The sequence below is a fragment of the Strigops habroptila genome, chromosome 11 (assembly GCF_004027225.2).
Source record: "Strigops habroptila isolate Jane chromosome 11, bStrHab1.2.pri, whole genome shotgun sequence".
NCBI classification, from domain to species: domain Eukaryota; kingdom Metazoa; phylum Chordata; class Aves; order Psittaciformes; family Psittacidae; genus Strigops; species Strigops habroptila.
This window is the reverse complement of record NC_046360.1, coordinates 19629069-19650654: the sequence shown is the minus strand read 5'-3', so window position 1 is coordinate 19650654 and position 21586 is coordinate 19629069. Positions and strand designations below refer to the sequence as shown.

General features: G+C 40.5%; 1 protein-coding gene across 14 annotated transcripts in view; it reads left to right on the top strand.

Moving 5' to 3' along the window:
• The window catches only part of ATP2B2 (ATPase plasma membrane Ca2+ transporting 2), a 412410-nt gene that overhangs the window by 328136 nt on the left and 62688 nt on the right, over positions 1-21586 (top strand). For all 14 annotated transcript variants that reach the window (XM_030501305.1, XM_032920206.1, XM_030501308.1 and 11 more), the window contains 2 exons: positions 6115-6329; positions 7787-8029. In XM_030501305.1, coding sequence (XP_030357165.1) covers positions 6115-6329; positions 7787-8029 — 458 coding nt within the window. The remainder of the gene's footprint in view (positions 1-6114; positions 6330-7786; positions 8030-21586) is intronic.

Here is a 21586-nt window from a genome sequence, read left to right as displayed (position 1 = left end):
ATGTTATACTGGCAACAAAGGGGTTTAAAGCCAATTATTCTTAAAAAAGGATGGGCCTCTTTCTGCAATATTTAGAAATAGGTCATCTTAATGCTTTTCTAAAGATAGTATGTGGTATTGAAGATCTCTTATTCTCCTAAAACTTAGTTTTGACTGTCAGGAAACTGGAAGCTTTGGGCAACTTGGATTGTAATGTATATTGGAATCAAAATGAAATGTAGCTTTTGTCATAGTTAATATTCCCAAGTGCAGTAATAACAGATTTAATTTCCTCTCCGCTTAGAACTTCTGAGTACACAGTTTCAGAATCTCTAATATCATCTCAAAATACCACTCACACAGTATTTCCCTCTTACTGATTCAGAAAGCATTCTGTTCTCTCTTAATATTCATGTTCCTGCCTTCTACCCAAACATGACTGTCATGGTTTGAGCCCAGCCGGTAACTCAGAACCACGCAGCCGCTCGCTCACTCCCCTCCTTCTTCCTTCCCCCGCTCCCGGAGGGATGGGGAGGAGAATCAAAAGAATGTAACTCCCACGGGTTGAGATAAGAGCAGTCCCACAACTAAGGTATAACACAAAACCACTGCTGCTACCACCAATGATAATAATGATAAGGGAAATAACAAGGGGAGAGGATACAGTTGCTCACCACCCGCCGACCGATACCCAGCCCGACCCGAGCAGTGATCTGCCCCTTCCAGGTAACTCCCCCCGGTTTATATACTGGGCATGACGTGCTGTGGTATGGAATACCCCTTTGGCTAGTTTGGGTCAGGTGTCCTGTCTCTGCTTCCTCCCGGCTTCCCATCCTCCCTGGCAAAGCATGAGACTGAGAAAGTCCTTGGTTGGAGTAAACATTACTTAGCAACAACTAAAAACATCGGTGTTATCAGCGTTGTTCCCAGGCTGAAAGTTAAAAAACACAGCACTGCACCAGCTACTAAGAAGGAGAAAAACGACTGCTAAAGCTGAACCCAGGACAGTATCCACCCCTTATTCCATACTATTCACGTCATGCTCAGATCCCACATCTCTCAACACACCATCGCCCCTGTCCCATATATACACATATATATACACTCACACCCACACACAAAGAGAAATATATCATTCCCTAGTCCATGGACCAATCCCTATAAAATTGCTAAATTCATCTAGTCCATGATGTCAGGCTCCATCTCTTGCAATAGTCTTTCAGGGCAGGAGGGACGGTGTGTAGTGTTGGGCTGTTGCCTACTGATGATACCGCCAAACTCGTCTGGTCACTGCTGAGCTGGTCTGGTTTCCTCAAAATTCATTCTTTGTTGAGGTGATGATCGGAGGGAAGTCAGGGTCAATGGCTGGCGACCTGAAGATATCTAGCTGGTGGGCTATAAAAGTGTTATAGAGCAGGCAACAGCACACAATTGAGTTCATTGGCTGTTTTCCCCCAAAATCAAATCCCCTTGAGGTACACATCGGACTTCCCCATCTTCCCGCATTACCCACCAAGTATATCCACGTCCCTGAGCAAAAGCAACTCCACGAGTGGGTTTGCCTTTACCCGAAGCAGGAATAAGCCAGACTGTCTTCCCCAACAAATTCTTTATGTGCACCACAGGAACTTTATCCCCCTCTACAGTACGTAAAAGTTCTGATTGGGCTGGGCCAGCCCTGTTGGCAGATCCCCTAGTGTTGACCAACCAGGTGGCTTTTGGTAAATGTGTATCCCAGTGTTTGAAAGTCCCACCACCCATTGCTCTCAGTGTAGTTTTTAACAGCCCATTGTACCGTTCGATTTTCCCAGAGGCTGGTGCATGGTAGGGGATGTGATATACCCACTCAATGCCATGCTCTTTGGCCCAAGTGTCTATGAGGTTGTTCCGGAAATGAGTCCCATTGTCTGACTCAATTCTCTCTGGGGTGCCGTGTCGCCACAAGACTTGTTTCTCAAGGCCCAGGATAGTGTTCCGGGCAGTGGCGTGGGACACAGCGTATGTTTCCAGCCAGCCGGTGGTTGCTTCCACCATGGTAAGCACATAGCGCTTGCCCTGGCGGGTTGGTGGGAGTGTGATATAGTCAATCTGCCAGGCCTCCCCGTATTTGTACTTCAGCCATCGTCCTCCATACCAGAGAGGCTTTAATTGTTTGGCTTGCTTAATTGCAGCACATGTTTCACATTTGTGAATAATCTGGGCAATAGTGTCCATCGTTAAGTCCACCCCTCGATCACGAGCCCATCTATATGTTGCATCTCTGCCTTGATGGCCTGAGGTGTAATGGGCCCACCGGGCTAAAAATAATTCACTCTTAATGTTGCCAATCCAAGTCCATCTGAGCCACTTCAATCTTAGCAGCTTTATCCACTTGCTGGTTATTCTGGTGTTCCTCAGTGGCCCGACTCTTGGGTACATGAGCATCTACGTGGCGTACCTTCACCACCAGGTTCTGCACCCGAGCAGCGATATCTTGCCACAATGCAGCAGCCCAGATGGGTTTACTTCTGCGTTGCCAGTTGCTCTGCTTCCATTGCTGCAACCACCCCCACAGGGCATTTGCCACCATCCATGAGTCAGTATAAAGTACTGGCCATTCTTCTCGTTCAGCAATGTCCAAGGCCAGCTGGATGGCTTTCACCTCTGCAAACTGACTCGATTCACCCTCTCCTTCAGCAGTTTCTGCAACTTGTCGCAGGGGACTCCACACAGCTGCCTTCCATCTCCGATGCTTTCCCACAATACGGCAGGACCCATCAGTAAACAAGGCATATTGCTTTTCACTCTCTGACAGTTCATTATATGGTGGGGCCTCTTCAGCACGCGTCACCTCCTCTTCTGGTGACATCCCAAAATCTTTGCCCTCTGGCCAGTCCATAATGACTTCTAGAATTCCTGGACGGCTGGGATTTCCTATTCGAGCTCGTTGTGTAATTAGTGCAGCCCACTTACTCCATGTAGCATCAGTTGCATGATGTGTAGAGGAGACCCTGCCTTTGAACATCCAGCCCAGCACAGGCAACCGGGGTGCCAGGAGGAGCTGCGCTTCAGTTCCGATCACTTCTGAGGCAGCTCGAACCCCTTCATAGGCTGCCAGTATCTCTTTTTCAGTGGGAGTATAGCTGGCCTCGGATCCTTTATATCCCCGACTCCAAAAGCCAAGGGGTTGACCTCGAGTCTCCCCTGGAGCTTTCTGCCAGAGGCTCCAGGTAGGACCATTCTCCCCAGCTGCGGTATAGAGCACATTTTTCACATCTGGCCCGGCCCGGACTGGTCCAAGGGCTACTGCATGAACTATTTCTCGTTTAATTTGTTCAAAGGCTTGTTGTTGCTCAGGGCCCCATTTGAAATCATTCTTCTTCTGGGTCACGTGGTAGAGAGGGCTTACAATCAGACTATAATTTGGGATGTGCATTCTCCAGAACCCCACAACACCTAAGAAAGCTTGTGTTTCTTTCTTGTTAGTTGGTGGAGACATTGCTGTTATCTTGTTGATCACGTCTGTGGGGATCTGGCGGCGTCCATCTTGCCATTTTATTCCCAAAAATTGAATCTCCTGTGCAGGTCCCTTGACCTTACTCCGTTTTATGGCAAAACCGGCCTTCAGCAGGATTTGGATTATCTTCCTCCCTTTCTCAAAAACTTCTTCCGCTGTATCACCCCACACGATGATGTCATCAATGTATTGCAGGTGTTTTGGAGCTTGCCCCTGTTCCAGTGCAGTCTGGATCAATCCATGGCAGATGGTAGGGCTGTGTTTCCACCCCTGGGGCAGTTGGTTCCAAGTGTACTGGACACCCCTCCAAGTGAAAGCAAACTGTGGCCTGCATTCTGCTGCCAAAGGGATTGAGAAAAATGCATTGGCAGTGTCAATTGTGGCATACCACTTGGCTGCCTTTGACTCCAGTTCATATTGAAGTTCTAGCATGTCCGGTACAGCAGCACTCAATGGTGGTGTGACTTCGTTCAGGCCACGATAGTCTACTGTTAATCTCCACTCTCCATTAGACTTTTGCACTGGCCATATGGGGCTATTAAAGGGTGAGCGGGTCCTGCTGATCACTCCTTGGCTCTCCAGTCTACGGATCAGCTTATGGATAGGAATCAAGGAGTCTCGGTTGGTGCGATATTGCCGCCGGTGCACTGTTGTGGTCGCAATTGGCACTTGTTGTTCTTCGACCTTCAGCAACCCCACAACAGAAGGATCCTCTGAGAGACGGGGCAACGTGGACAGCTGCTTAATTTCCTCTGTTTCCAAGGCAGTGATACCAAAAGCCCATCTATACCCTTTTGGGTCTTTGAAGTACCCTCTCCTGAGATAGTCTGTGCCTGAACCCAGGACAATGACACATCCAGTACCACCTGGTCCCTACTGTTACAAGTAGCACTTCTCCAACACATAGGTAGAAAGTGAAACACTTTCATAATGGCATAATGTTTATTAGGTTCATTTTTATAGTGGTGTTAAAGAGAACTTAATCTCTATCCAGATCCTTGGTGGACGCCCTACACCAGATTCCTAACTTTACCTCTGTTCAGTCTCCTTTATCCTTCTTTACCAATCTGATTTTACCCCTACTATTCCTTCTCATTCCTTTTTAAGTTCATTACACTTAGTTGGTCATGTAACACCATGATGCCACTTCTGTCTCCACCTGAACAGTGCATGGCTCGGAATCTGTGGGTATCATCTCTGTCATATCCAGTTTCATGCTTTGCCCAGTTTCATATTCCTTAATCTTCTCTGCTTTGTTGCTAGTTGTACAACAGTTGCCTTGAAATAAAATCACTTCATTTCTCATGATCATTAATATCTTAAATACCTTTCTACCTTGCCTTCTGATTATTACTCTCTTTGGTATTTCGGCAGGGATGTGACTATCACTTTTGAAGTAATTGTATAGGGATTTCTAAACATAATGTGGCAAGTAAGAGGAATTCAATTAATTAATCCTTGCCTCATTTGATTTTTCTTTGTCATTGGGCAGTCGATGGGGATGTCTTGCATTGTCATGAGTATTTGCCTTTACAATATTTTAATGGTTTTCCTTTATCCTCTGGCATATACCAGTCTCCCTGGCTCATCTGTTTCCTGTCAACCTTAGCATCCTTCAGCTTACCCAGTCAAGACATAAAATTCACAGCATTCTCCTTCTACCGTATGATCTCATTAGAGAGAAATTAATTTACTCTGAAATGCAGGCTTAACTGCTGCACAGAAACCTGCCAAAGAGCAGCAATCATAGAAGGCAAAATAGATGTTCCAATGGAGTTTGTGTTTGAATGCTCAAATCCAGGCACAAACCTGCAGAGGGGGAGTGCTTGCTTAGCAAAGCCCGTGTCACTGGGAGAGCATGTTAAGTCCCTGAGATCTTCCATGAATTCTGTGAAATATTTATTGGTGTCTCTTGTGCTATGCTGTCAGTGTCGCACCTCTTGAGCTTCTCTTCATAAAAATATGCACAGTATATGGACATAAAAATATGTCCCTTTGAAAAGGGAAACCTTGGAAACACTGGTATTTATCGCATTTTCAAGAAAGCAGGGAAAACCTGCTCTGTGGATGATCCTGCAGCATTGCCTCATTGTATTCAGCCAGGCACATCAGTAGGGCTTTCCTAAAATACCTTATACAGCAACATAAACTACAGGAGACTCCTTTTCTCAAGCCTCTTAAGATAAGCTTACTTAAAAGAAAGATGTGTTTGAATATGGATAGACTAGTAATTTATAAAAGGTGGAGGTTAAAAGGCCAGATAAATGTTGTACCAGTCAAAGTAATGCGCTAAAGGGAAAAATGTAGCTTCAGTAACAGCGAGCTCCTGTGGAACCAGACTGACTGTGAAGTTTTAGAGGCAGCAGTAAGATGGTGCTTAAAAATTAACGTGGTATGATTCAGCTGTTCTGCAGAGCTCAGCGTTTCCTTATTCACTGGAATGTAGGGCTGTTGTAAATGCATTATGGTAATGTTTTTTCTGCACTGTAAAGTATAACATTATCATCCTTATTGGTACTGGTGAAAAATGTCATGTAGAATAAGAAAATAATTTCATATCAAATTCTAATGTAGATTTCTAATTGCACATGTTTTTAATTGTGTTTTGGTTTATAGTAATCAATTATTTCTGTTTTTAGGTTTGGTGATGTCTGCCATCACTGTAATAATTTTGGTACTATATTTTGCCATTGACACGTTTGTGGTCAACAAGAAGCAGTGGTTGCCTGAGTGCACTCCTGTCTATGTTCAGTATTTTGTTAAATTCTTCATTATTGGTGTTACTGTACTTGTGGTTGCCGTTCCTGAGGGACTTCCACTTGCTGTCACTATTTCTCTGGCTTACTCTGTAAAGGTAAGAGACAATAATAATTATGGGAGAAAATGCTGCTCAGTTGAGTTTACTAGTGAGTCTTCGGGTTTTATTAGGTGTGATGAAAAGTGGCCTGTAAATAAATGTGCTCAAAATATCAATGAGTGAAATTCCTTTGAAGTGAAACTTTGCTTTGTATTAAAAGTATTTCTGTCAAAACTGCAGATACATATGTATTCTAATACATATCTTTAAAACTACCCAGTGCAGGAATATCAAACAGCAGAAACACCTACTTAGTTTGCAAGGGCGCCAGGAATTTATTGAGCAGAATTTACTATGAGATTTTGAGACAGAATAACTTTGTCTTCACATTTTTCTTGTGCAATAGAACCAAAATTTTACAAGGATTTGAAGCCTTCAGGAACACTTTTCAAAGAAATGAGTGTTTCACTGGAGCTTTCACGTACTTTTCTTAAGTGTGGTTGCAGTTCTTTGCAGCCAGTGTAAATGATTCTGTGAGGAAATGAAAGAGGATTAAAATCCTGGACTTGTGGATCACTATTATCTCAGGAGTTTTCTCAGATTGTTTTAGCAGCTTGGTCAGATTCTGGGAATCTTAGATGAAGATTTTGTGAAGTTTATTTCTATTTAGTATGTAACTAAATGAATGTCTGAACATGAGGAAGGAATAGCTCGATTTATATGTGGCCAAACATCGTCATTATTAGGAAAAAAGATCTCCTCTCAAGGATGGCATTTTGCTAATAAAGACTTTAGCTGCTTTTAAAATAGTTTCCCAGTGTCTTTTTATCCTTCATCTAACACGTGCAGCACATAGGTGAGTATCTATATGTGCAGTGTCCAACTGCCATACAGCTGTGTGTACAAACGGTGGTACGGCACCCTTTAAGGACAAGATACCGTCTGACAGTAATGTGAGGTGATGGGGCACAGGATGGTTTTAACGCAGAGAAGATAAAAGCAATGACTGTGCATCTCCAGGTGCACAGTGCATGGAGTACTCTACCATGGTGGTTTTTTGTGGTGTGGGGTTTTTTGTGGTTGGTGGTATTTGTTAGTTTGTTTCTTTCCCCAAATGTGTGGTTCCTCAGTGAGCTGCAAGATCTCATCCTGGCATTGAGAATAGTGTTAGAAAACATCTAATATTTGCTATAATGATCCTGTTTTAAAAAAAATCTTGCTATCTTCAGTTTCTTTAGCTAATTTCTGCGGTTCCAGCTATTCCTTAAAATGTATATATACTGCACAAAAGGACAGGACTATGTTGGTTTATGAAAGGCAGAATTATTGCAGGGCTAGTCACTGCTTGGTTGTCTGTGACTAAGCATTGGGTTATCATCCCCAATCAAAGTTCTAGTTTAGTGAGCGTTGTGTTCTCATGGACAAGACTAAATACATGCATTTTGCTTTTCATAGCTGATGTTAAAAATCTATCAAAGCAAATCTTGACAGCTCTTTATTTTGCTTTTTCGCAGAAAATGATGAAGGATAACAATCTGGTCCGCCACTTAGATGCTTGTGAAACTATGGGTAATGCTACAGCCATCTGCTCCGACAAAACAGGGACGCTGACGACCAACCGGATGACGGTGGTCCAAGCCTACGTTGGGGATGTCCACTACAAAGAGATCCCTGACCCAGACTCCATACCCGCCAAAACCCTCGAACTGCTGGTTAATGCAATTGCTATCAACAGTGCTTACACTACAAAGATCCTGGTACGTGGGCTTTCTCTGTCAATAGAATGAAACCTGGCAGAAGGAATTGTAATGTTTTAAGCAATGTTAATTCCTTAACATCCTGTTGTCGATTATGGAGCGTTAAATACCATTGAGGTCCCCAAAATGAGAACAGGTGCTGTAAAAAGTACATATTTATATCTTTCAAGGATAGGGATGTACTTATGAGTACAAGACCATGCTACATTTAAAACTCTCCTGCTGTTAGATTGGGATGGCACAGTTTTGGTGCACGTAAATTGAAAGCAGAACAAGTTGTCACTGAGACAGTTGTGCACAGTTATTTCTGTGTGTCTAAGAACTTTCAATTAATTCTCAAATAGGACAAATTGGATTGGTTAAATCAATGAGGTTCATGATCTTTATTCATTCTGGTTTGAAGTGAATTACATCCAGAAGTATTTTATTCAGTCTGTACAGAAAGGGAAAATGGAAATATCCTGCTTGCTTACAGCATTAGATTCTTCTGTAAGAAGCTAATTAGGAGGCTGAAAACTTTTGCAATTCCAATTGATTTGTTCTTTTAAAGGTCAAGCTTAATTTTAGTGTTGCAGAACAAATACATTTTTTTAGTTTATGGGTTTATGTGTTGTCCTTTTCATAGGTCTGTGCCGAGCTGTTTAATGTAGTCTTGCCTGCACTTCATGTTTGTTTTAAGAGTATTCTTTAAAATACAATCACAGAAAACAGGATACAAAGACAGAAATGCTGCTGAGGGCTGGAGCATATAGTTCCTTGAATTCTTGCAGTGTAAATATCTGGATATTAGTAACAATCAATACTTGGAAGAGGGATGCTTAGAGAAACCTGACGCAGATATGCCAAGTGTGTTTGTAGCAAGCGTGGTTTTGAAATGAAGGCTCCTGAGGGCTGTGTAGCCAGGATTAGTGTCTGACGTCAAGCCACAGCTGAGGCACCCTTCAGACAGTCATCTGTGCTGTGCTGCGCTCACTCTTCTGTTCCCACTGAAATCTCTCTGGAAAGGGAAATGTGGGGAGAACCAGCCCCTGAGGCAGCTGGAGCTGCTTCCGACAGCACGAGTGGACAGGGAATCACACAGACCTTCCGTCTGCTCACAAAGATACCATTTGTGGCCACCTTCCAGCTGAAACCAGCCAGCAGCGTGAGTGCACCTCTCTGCAGTTGTGCTGTAGAGACAAATAGCTCTGGTCAGCTGAGGCTGGATCTTATTCTGCCTTTTTCCTATGTGTCATCCAGGTCAGAATCGACCAGGATAGCTGAAACGCAAGATGGGCCTTCCACTCGCAGGTGGTTCAGTGTAAATGCTGTGTAATAGTGGGTATTTTATGGCAGTGGCTTTTTGGAATCTAATTTGCACATTTGTAAATTAGCAAGGGTATTTTTCTATTGCTGGGTAAATGATGCTTTCAGAAATCAGTATTACATTTAATTGTTAGGAAGAGGAACATCTTATTTTAATACATCTTATTTTAGTATTTTTACAGCCTAAGTAAGATTAGGTACTTCCTTCTGTAGAAAGACAGACAGAATCAAACTTGTCCTCAGTGCACAGCTGGGGTTAAGACAAGGTAATAGGGACAAACTGGGATGAAGACTAGGAGGTAGCTGTATAATTGTGTTTGTGCAACTGCTAGAGAGGTGATGCTGGTCACCAGCATCAGTCCTTGCTGCCACTGTGGCATTTGACTTTGGGAGGGCTTTGAGAGAATATTACTAACGTTGGCAGAATTTTCCTCATTCCAAAGGAACAACAAGGCAGAAGGCAGCAGGTTGGGTGGGAGTGAAGTCAGGTGTGACTGTCAGAGCAAGACTCCATGTCTGCTCTGCTTCATTTGTTTTACATTTAACTGTTCGTTTTGAATGCCTGAGATCAAACACAGTAACCAGTGTTTCTGTTCAACATCCATTCCATTGCCTTCTCTGAATCTCAGTCTAGATTTAGGTTTCTGAGTGGCATCAGACTTTCCAGAGTGATGCACCTGTAGTATTAAATATAATGTTCTGTCTTTCTCTTGTGGTAATAGTTCCATTTGACTGAAAATTTTCTAGTCAATAATAGTTCTAATATTTCACTTTGTTCTCAGTATAATTTTGAACTTTTATTTAACTCTGCCTTGACTTCGTTGCTTCGTGTTGAAATGAGTTACGTGTGTCTGTTAGAGTCAGTATTTCACCATTTCAGTTCTTTTTTAGCTTTGCACAGAGACTGATTCTCTGTCAAAGTGATAAATGGGTGAAATCCCCTGGAAATCACCCTTGTGCTGGATGCATAGCAGATGACTACTTGAACTTCTCCATGTAAAATTAATGGTAATTTTTAGCTATGATTCTATCATAAAATCAAGCCTTGCGGTACAGACGCCACAAGAATAATAACTCCAAATATCAGAGGAGTTCATTTATTCATTGTTTGTAACAAGCTTAAGCTAAAGCTTAAGATACAAGGTATTGTTCCATAGCCCCTTTTAAATCATAAATAAATACAGTTTAAAATACCTAAGGGAGTTGTTTCTAGGATTAGGCATACAGAATGATTCTTCTAGCTGCTAATACTGAATGCATACTCGTGCACTCATTCTTAGAAGATATTTAATCATAATGTGAACATCAGCTCAAACCCAAAGGGTGCATGTGTTATAAGACTGAATTTTACATGTGCTATTTTTAGTTATCTAGTTATGTGTATGCTGTAAATTGCGCTTTGTGTGAACTTCTGTTCAGAGTGATCACATATGGGACCATAAAATTAGTCAAGATGCTCTGCTGAATGAGAAATATTCCCTCTTGCATTGTTTTTTGATTAAGGGGCAATTGAACCACTGATAAAAATATAAAAAGAAAATAATATCCCTGCTTGGGATAAAAGATTTGAATTTCCCCGAGAAATTAAACACAAATTAGTCCAACTGAACAATAGCATCATTAAATATAGTTCTTTTTAATGCTTTCCAAGGATCAAGTTACTGGATGAGCTGCTTTTGCATTCCATTAGCTGCAGAGCCACTTTAATGCTGGTTTTATGCTGTTTGTGTGAAGCTGTTCTCCAGAAAACCTTTCTTTTCCAATAGACATGTTTTTGATAGCTTTCCCACACAGAACTAAAGATTAGACTTCATATATTTTTGCATGTGAGCTGTGATGAGGACTGTAAAGTAGCTCTTACTCTGAAAACAAAATTTGCATTTTGGGAGTATTTTCCTTGCACTTGGAGCAGAAGCACATTGATCTTGAATATCATGGAGCAGTAATGAGATAGAAACTCCAAATACCACTACTAGTGATTTGAACTCTCCTATTGAGCTCTTGCTTGTATAAATTCGGGTTTAATTAGAAGAGTATTTCTTCTGATTTCCTGAAAACTGTCAGAGGGCAGAGATGACATGGTTGTGGACGGTATAATGTGTTCTTATTAAGAAGAGATCGCAGTTAGTATTTAATTGAGGGATTTTCAGCTCCAGTAGAAAACACCCAGCTGAACCCACTATTATTAGGATCTAACACAGGCATTTCAGCTCGTACTCGATAGGTGCCTAGGGACCGAAAAAGCTACTTATGCCTGTATTAGGTGCACGTCTGGAGCTGCAGGAGGACTGTTCTCAGTTCTGGTGACCATTTACTGCATTTGCATAGTGTGTGGTACAATGCAGCAGCATCCTTCAGCTGAGGATCTCAACAGAAAAAAGGCAGAGATGTCACAGGCAAGGGCAGGACATTCATTCCCTTCCACAGCTTCTGCCAACTGAGGAATTGAAGTAAACGTATGTTAGTCTACATGTTTGTAAATGTTAGTCAAGTAATGAATGTGACCTTGTAAAACTTCTGGAACAAAAAGGCCTTTATTGGATAAGACCAAAAGGGGCGAATGAAGCCGCAACAGAGAAAGCAATGTTTCCTGTTTGTCTTCTGGCTGAAGAACACCTGCCTGTGGTACCATAACATCTGCCTAAGAAAACAGTGCAGTTATCAAGGTTGCTACCAGCACCCAGATCCCAACCATGTTCCTACCGCAGCCCTAGATGAGGGTCTCCTCATTCTGCTCAGACTCACCACTCCTCACAAGGCAGCAGAGAGGGCCCTGAGGGCCCCAGATAACCCCAGTGGGAAAGAGCAGGGATTCTCCTCAGGCTTCCCTGAGAGGAGTCTTCCCTGCGGGAGAGCAGTGGTCACCCTTCATGGGAGCTGGCACTGAGGACACAGGCTGGCTCAGGGCACCGGCGCTGAGCAGGAGGATGGAGCACAGCTTTGGGCTTTACGAGGAAAAGGAAGGAAGGTGTGAATTCACCTTCTTGCTTTGTGTAAATTCCATTTCCCTGAATAGATAATGAATCATTTTATTAAAATAAATGGAACAACATTTCTAACTTTATTCTGAAAGAGGTTCAAGAGATTTTGGCACAGACTTTTATTGCTGGGAATAAACAGTCCTTCTGACTGTCTGATGGAGGATACTGGAGTGAATGCACTTCATGCTTTCTTGGGGAAAAGCGGTGGAGGGAAGCTGGCAGGGCAGGGTGGTAACCCAGGATACAGGGAAACCAGAAGAAATTATTGAAGTGAAATGGTAAAAGTAATGGAAAATAAGATTTTAACACAGCAGCTGCTGTGCAGGAACAGATGGAAATCTGTTGTGGCTATTGAGAACATGGATGTAGTAGCCAGGTGAAGGGTTCTTTTTGTTTGTGAGGAATATATTTGCATCCAAAAGTAGCACAGCTATCTCGGTTGTGGGAAGACATCATTTTCCTGTCTATAGCACTAAAGCACTAATACTTCTCTTACTGATTTTTATTTCTTTAAGTCAAATGTAGACTGGATTTCATTTATCAAATATTTGAATTCATCTTGTCTGTTGTTTTTAATTGGATGAAAAAACTGTCTCAAGAATAATATATATATGTACACATATACTGTTTAGCCAACAAATTCCCTTTACCTTTCATAATTTCATCACTTTCAATGTAGTAAGACCTTCTTTTAAACAACTTTAAAGTTGTTTTGAGGAATATGGATATTTGGAAGCTTTCTACTGAGTCATTTAAAAACTTGAGTAGTAGTAGGTTGGTTTATGGATTTTTGTATACATTTCCACACATTACTGTGTAAGGTTATCAGTGATGAAAAAGAGGATTGAAGTGTCATATCTTTTTAACAGTAGTTGCTTGCAGCTCTGTAATTCTTGTCTGACAGAGCATAGACCTTTGCTTTTGTCTGTCTATACACATATATTATGTGTCTATTTATGTGAAGTCTTGTTTTCAAAACGGAATGGAAGAAGGAGACCCTAACTGTTCAGGAAAGATTGTTTATTTCATTTCTACACAAAGCTCCAAGCCCAATAGATCAGATTATGCTGTACCTATCAACGGAAAATCATGAGGATTTATATTTCCTGAGGCAACAGCAAAAGAGCCTGTGCTTTATTGTAGCTGTCTGCCAAGAGCAGTCATGCTGAACGAAGCTGCTATTGGATGTCACTAGAATCCTCTTTTTATACAGAGGAGAACCATGAGAAAGTAGCTTTTATCCTCCAAACAACATTTTTAGTTATTTTGGTATTTGAAATTGGAAAGATATTTTTACTCTCAGGTACGGTTTTCTTAAAACCTCTTTTCAAGCTCTTTGTTTCTTGTGTTAAAAGACAGACAGAATTACCATTTGTTTTTACTGTACATGAAGGTTCAGGTCATCTCTTATTTTGTCCAGATGAGTTCACCCATTGCTGCTAACAATGTTCTAAGTTAAAATAGATACTTTAAAAAAAACGCCAACAAACCCCAAAAAAAACACATCAACGAAAAATGAGGACAGAAATGGGGACAGAGTGGTGAAGAAAAATTTAATAAGGATAGATTGAGGAAAGCTTTCATTTATACTAACATTAAATGACAAGCCAAGTAAATGGCCTGGCCTAAATTCTGGTTTATTCCCTGTGTAGTTCCCTACCATTAACATTAAAGTGCAAATATATCTGGCAGCTCCAGTTGTTGGCTTGAAGTCTGTGAAGAAGATCAGTCATTTATGACGCAGTCAAGGCTGGCCTGCCTATGAGAAAGCAGGTCAGCTTGGGGGAAGAAGAGACAGTGGGAAAAGGCACAGAACTCCAGAAAACAGAACGTTGCAATCAGGGCACAGTGAGGGGAAAAAATGGAACATGAGGAGAAAAGGCGATTGGAAGTTGACAGCAACAGAGTTTGCCCATGTTCTCCACAGTGTGCTCCCCCTTGCAGCCATGCGCCTTTCCCTATTTCCCTGCATCGCACTTCCCTCATGAACAGCTACATGCTTTATTCCCAGAGAGGTTTGCACCAGTAATTTTGGTATGGAAGGGTTTGAGTGAATTATGGCAGCAACCTGAGCAGAGCCCATCCTTTGTAAGGGTTTTTTACCTCTGCTTGCTTTCTTCAGGCAATGCTCCAAAATAAATTCTACCTTTTTGATGACATGTTGAGATTTCAGTAATTTGTGTTCTAAGGTTGAGAAGGATGGAGGGAGGAGGAGGAGTGCTGTTTGACAGACGTTTTATGTAAGGATAGCTCTGTGCAAGGTTTTATCCTTACATAATAATACTGGAAACCAGTAAACAGTGAGAAACAGATCTGGGATGAGTTTTTGCAACTTAGCCCATGTAATGAATGACACTGGCCTAGCTTGTTGTCAAGTGTCATCTGGCTCTGGATGAGGGAGGCAAGAGGAAGGAGCAACTGGCTTGAATCATCTTCCTGCACTGGCGCTGTGGAATACATATGGAATGGCAAAATCCTCTCCTTCTAGTGTCATTAAAGCCATCCAGGAAGTGTCACACAAATGTACTGAGAGGAGAATCCTCAGCTGGCAGATTGAAGAACTGGTGCAGGAATTCAAAGATACCCATTTTCTCACTGTCTGAAAAAGAACAAGTGGATTTATATGAGCTCATGACGCTCTGCTCCAGGTTTTCCAGTTTGTGTTCTGCAGTCTTAGGGGTACAGTAAGTTACTAAATAGATGATACACGGAGAAACACAGAGGAAAACCTACTTTGCCAAAGATCAGTGCAGGAAGATCATGCAGAAGATCAGTGCAGGATTTCAGGGTGGCATCTTCCAGCTCAGTAGGGTTGGATTTAGGGCACATTAGTGTGTTAGAAGAAATGTGAAAATTGTACATGCTCTTGTTTTTGAAGTGCTCAGGGGATGGCATTAAAAATTGTGCGGAGCATTTCTGACTCTCCAGCTAAATGGTGCATTTGGGCTATTTAAAATCAAAATATTATTTGATTTGATTGAAATTTGAAGTGTTTTCTAAAAAACCTGTGTATTTTGTAAGAGATTTTACTTCACAGGCAAAGTTATTACCACTATAGGTAAACTGATATTTTTCTCTCACTTTCCATATTTTGTTCCCAGTGTTATGCAACTGTATAATGTAGAGATACATTAGAGATGGGGACAGACAATGCAGGCCAAAGGCTCTTTCTATAGATCAGCAAGAAAATCATCACCAAAAAATACCCAACAATATTTTCTTTACAACTTTTTTTTGGTAAGCACTTCCTCAGAATAAGCAAAGTAGAAAAACCCAACCCCAAACTTACAGTGTGCATAGTATTTACTGAGTAAATAATAATTATTAGAGATAGTAGATCACGTAGTTAGTTGTCTCTGCTTCTAGGAGTGGTAATTACAGAGAATAATGATCTTCACACATCACTTGCCATTGAAGTTTTATACAATAAGGGGTACCGAGATAGCTTTTCTCCCTAAATTAGCTACTGACTTAGTAATTGAAATAACTGTGTTTAGAAAAGGCTACTTGAACGTGTGACACGTTGGGACAAGTTGTTATCCCAGTTGTGTGCTTTCTGCTGTTGGGGTACAGCTTGCTATCAGAAAGCTTTTTGAGAGTTTTAAGTGAGAGGTAGAATGGAATCAGCTGCCTAGAAAGCTTTTGGCAGCTGGCTATGGGCTGGATTTCCCTAAGCAGAGAGGGATAAAGGAGCAGAGATCAGATCAGGGCCATCCTGTACATTGCTGTTGACATAGCTGAACTCTCTGGAAGGTTGTGTATTTTCAGGAGTGGCCAGGTTGTCAGAGGCAAGGCAGGTTTCCCCACAGTATGGCAGAACTGTTACAGCTAGAGAAGGTGAAACAGAGGTGCTCAGAACTAGTTCTTTCACTGAGGTTCTCATTATACAGTAAACTGTAATTGTAAATGAACTTGGCAACAGGGGAATGCAGCTCCTGACAACTCTTGTCCTTCGTTCCTAGTCTCCTGTACTCTCAAAGGAAGGGGTGACTGTCCTGCCTCAGCCACAAATGAACATGGCAAGAGAAGATGGATAAATAAGATAATCCTGCACTGTAGAATCACAGAATGGGCTGGGCTGGAAGAGGCCTTAAAGATCATCCAGTGATGTAGCATGACAAATTACTCCCATACTAGCTAAAAGTTTATGATCAAGTTAAATTATATTTCTTTGTTTTCTTTCTTCATGTGACAGAAAACAAGGCAATAAAAACCTCCTTAGTGCTGGTCATCTTTACCTTTACAGTTTGGTAATTGCAGATTCCATTTATTCCTGTTGGAATAAATAATCACTGCAAGATTATAAAAGGGGTGACAGTCACTTGGAAGCTTTTTGTTATTATAATATCATTTAACACATTAGCTTTTTTTTTTCTTTTTGCTTGTATGAAAATGAGTAAATGAGCTTTTTAACTTGCTATGGTGCAAGAAATGTTTTTCCCCATATCTTGCATAGGATTTTTCTTTTATGTTATTTGTCTTACTTCCATGTTCTTAACTTTCTACTCATCTCGTACCAGCGTAAGATGATTCACTTACAGGGATAAGTGCCAGCTATTGCCAAATATGCCTGTGGATGAACACAGGCTTTAAAAGTCAACGCTTCCTGCAAGCTATTCCAAAGTGTTTTCATGTAGATATATGAATATTGCTTATTGTTGTCAGAGCATTTTCAGGACCACTGTGGTTTGCTGTATTGTGGTGGGTTTTTTTAGTTTGTTTTGGAGAGGTTTTTGGTGTTTTGGGTTTTTAATAACATGCGTTGGCACAGTGGTTTTAATACATACTTCTTTCATGCCTCTGAAACCTTACTGGGATAAAGTCATCACACTTTGGGGCTGATTGATATGCTGGTTAGAATTTAGTGTTAACGCTTTGGAGGGGGTATTACCAGGGAGCATGTTTTCCTGATGGAAGCTATTGTTTTTATCCGAGTGGGTGTAAACCACTTATTTCAGGCACATCTGTTTTAATGTAGGTTTTCTTTGTGCTCTCTATCATCAGGCACAGGAAGATAATAATTTCTAATGTGATAATTTAATACCAATTTTATGGAAAATGGTAGTGGTTTTAAAATCGAACACAAACAGGCGTATTAGAAAACAATGCAGTGGGTGAATCACCTCATAATGAAATATGACATTAATTTTCTTTCAAATATGTTATGGAAATATATAATATCTATTACATCCTATGTAGGTTTTTAGTAAATTTTCTTTTTACTCTCAGAATTCCAATATGGTTTATTCTTCGGGGAGGGGGGAAGCAACCACCCAAAACCTGGTGCAATGCCTGAAGTACAACAGATAAGCAATAAAGTACATGGCAGAAAACATCTTGCTAATTTCAGAGCAATAAATGTACAGGTGTTACTTTACAGACTTGAAAAAGAGTTTAAATCAACTTGGCATTGCTCCTTTTTATGGATGAGATTGCACTTAATAAGACTTATTATTTTGCTAAATAGCTAGTCCTAGAAAGTTGGTATTAAATCTACAGTCAGTAAAAATTTATGCTTCAAATTCTAGTTCTCCTTTCTTCCGCAGGCTGACCTCACTGCTAATTTTTCTTTCAAGCTTCCAGTTTTCTCTTCTTTTCTGTGAAGCTCTTGGCCCCTCTGGATTCCAGTCAGTCCTATTTCTGTGTTATTTACAAGTCAATGTGGAAAGGCCTTTCTGCTTTTAGAGATGGTGCTGGATAAGCTGGGGAAATCTCTAGAATCTGAAGATTTAGATCTAGAATTCTTCTAGAATCTTTAGGATGCTGAAGAACTGTAACCACAGATTCTGAGGAAACTGCAAGGGGCATGGACTTCTCGAAAGTATGGGACTTTGATGGATCTGATTTCTCAGGGACATATGACTTTGATGGACAGAAGGTATCCATTACAGAAAATCCTTTTTCCTACCTGGAATCTAGCAGTGGAAATGGAAAGTTTTCAAAGGGATGGTTGCTAGAGTATTTTAACATAGTCAAGACTGTACTGTTCTGTAGCGGCACTGAAGGAATGACAGACCTGTTTTGGCACATACCTTGCATGGAATAATTAACTTCTGGAAGGAAGTTTTAACAATTTAGGACAAGTTTAAGAAGTATGACTACAAACCTGTCTCACGTCTGTAAGCACAAGCACCCAGCAAAAGAGTATGGCTGGCTACTGGCAAGTCCTTACAGAGACACGGGGACGTCTCATCTATCTTACATTATAAATGAGTGTTGGGCAGTAGATGTAGCTGATTGTTTGCAATACTGGATGAAAGTATTGTGTTCAAAAAGTTCCACTGTGTATTTCTTAGGCTGTTGTCATTTTATTTTTTTGCTGCTGTTGTTTTCACTTAATTCAAGTGAGCAGAGAATTAAGTTACCTTACACTTCCCTCACTCCAAAGCAGAGGGGTTGACAGTGCTCAGTGCTGGTTTGGTAGGGGTGGTGTATTTAGAAGAGGTGAGAGACAAGTTCTTTGGGGAGAATTTTCCTATAAAAGCCAGGATGTTCAACCTCTCCATCATTTCTGTGCCATTTCCTTCTGATAAATAATCAGATCAAAATTGGCTGCAGTCTCACAGGCTGCAGTTCTGCCCAGCAAAGCCATCATTCTTAGTATGCTGACAAGTAAAGGGACTGGCCAGAGGACTGAATTCATAATGGATCTCAAACATTACCCCACCAATCATGCAAAAAAAAAAATGCCTCTGAGAAAATATTAGGCAAGCATCGCTCTAAGATATTACACACATGAGCTCATGCATTTGCCTCCCCCTAAAACAACCCGAACTAACGAAAACCAATTTTAAAAGAAGTTCAGCTGGTACGTGCTCGTATAGATTTAGAGTGCATTTTGTATGATAAGTGAAATAGCTGCTGTTCATGTTTTTAGACTCATTTAGAAATGGATGCTTGAAGAACCCTTTTCCTTACCCTGGAAATGAGTAATATTAACAGAGATCTATAATTATGATGGGCTATAATCAGTAGCATCAGTCAAGTGAAAAAACCTTCCTTTTACGTTTCATGTGGCTAGATTTGCTTTGCCCTTGCTAAATTTAGCTCTTTAAACTGTACAAGTGGTTTGTAATTGTGCTGCAACCAGAAAGGCAGTGAGTATTAAGGCTAGTTTTTGCTTTGGTTTGGTCTTTCTAGAAATTTAGTTTTCCTATCTGAGATATATTTAGTAGAAAAGTAGAAAATCCAAAGTATTGATAAGTTCTGTGCAGATGCAGACTGTATGCAAAGATCAGCTGTCTGGAGATACTATTTCGTTCATTTCTCATTCAGGCTATTGATGTGCACATGTAAAGGCCATGCATTTTCTGTTATTTAATGTGATGACTGAATTCTTGGACGATACAATCATTATCACAGGGCATATTTTGTTTTTTCCCCAATTCATTAGCCTCTAATGGAGGTTTAATGTCTACATTGTACTGCAAGATTTCCATTTCTAATTAGTAAAAAGCACAGAGTAGGTAATGCAAATTGAAATAAGAGTTGGTATCCTTAGGTAACAGGGAATAGATGGTGTGTCACAACTTTGTGGCAGAAATTCATGTCAGTGTCTAGTGGGAAGCATGCATGAGACGAACTTTAGGCTACTAGTGGAGGTGGTTTTAAAAAACATGATTCATTTTGAGTGAGAGTTAACTAGTTAAAAGTGAGGAAGATCATGTAACTGGAATCCTGATGAGGATATGTTCAGAAACATTGAATAAGGTTTTCAGAGGCAACCTTGGTGGAAAAGTCTTGAGATGCAAGGGAGAAAACTGTTGATAGATGACTAATGTGTGTATTAGAGTGGCTCAAAGGACGTTTTCCAAATGTACAATAGCTAGTTAGATCACTGCTGTAACTAAAGAAAATATATCTCTCTTTTCTCAAATCTAAAAGTTGAGGTTTCAGCCCTAGAACAGATGCATTAATGCTTTCAATGTTGGCAAAAAACCATGTAAATCCCTACTATTGGTTTTAATTTGGAAATACGCTTTTTAAACTGCAGTTGTTGCTTTGAAATGGAATTTTCACTACCCGATCAGCTCAACGTTATGCAGTTTGTCTCCTGTGTTTTCTCTGCCTGCAGCACTCATGAAGCCAGTCTAATATCAGCATGCAGTGAAACCTCAGTTGAATACATCTCAAACAAGGTAGCAGATGTTTGGGTTGTCATTATGGAGGTACCAGTTACGACTCTGCAGTTACGTGCAATTTCTCTTTCACACTTAAAGAAAAATGTTCAGTTCATTTGTTGTTCATGAAAATATAGCAAGCGTTTGCCAACTATATGGAACGAAGTATCAGAAATCTATGAAATCTGTTAATCTGTTCTTAATTTTAATCAGTTGGGTTTAGAAATGGCATATTTGTCCCTGGTGTGTGTTCTGACGATATTTGTAATAGGGGAGTATGATGCTCTTGCTTCTTTCTTTATAGCTAGCTTGAATTGAAACCTTGTACTTAGACTATATTTAAAGTAAATTGGATGTTAATTAAAGTAAGTTAATAACAATTACTATGTCTAATTATTTTAGGTTACTTGTCAATAGCTCTTGTTGCAGTTAAACAAAGCTGGAATGGCACTAGGATAAATCTACCAATTGCCAGTTCCCTGTGAATGGGACTTCACAAAAGGACAAGAGTGGAGATTTTTAGTGTCCAAATTTGGAAATGGAATACATAATGTTCATAATGTGAGAGCCAGATTGTCCCATAATGATACATTTTAAGGGAACATACAAATGGTTTTGATCAGTAACAATAGGAAAGTCCCTTCATACAGAGAAATACCATCTTACACTATAATAAATAAATCAAGGCTCTTCTGGGAAAATGTGGAGAAAAATCTGTGTCTGTAAAAATCAGTTTAATCTCATCTGGAAATACTAAAGATGGAATATCCTAATCATAACTGAGATTAATCAGTAGTGTCCTAACAAGGCGGAGTTCGTTCTTTGCACTGTAACATGGTGTATTATCGTACCTCTGCTTAAATACAGCCACAAACTGCTGTCATTTGGAATTGAGAGATTTAAAAACATTATTTTTATTTTTTAAATTTGAAAGACATCGAATCTTCTATTGCCATTCTTTTAATCTTGAAATTTAGGCTATTTGTTATAAAAGAAAAAAGTTCAAATGAGAGAACCAGAATAACCCCTGTGGCATGTCTTTGATTACGGAGTTGCTAATGAACTGCAATGTCTAAATATAAGTTTTAAAAGATATCAGGTAATGTTTTCATAATTTGAAATCAGGAATCCTTGCTCTGGGCCAAATTAAA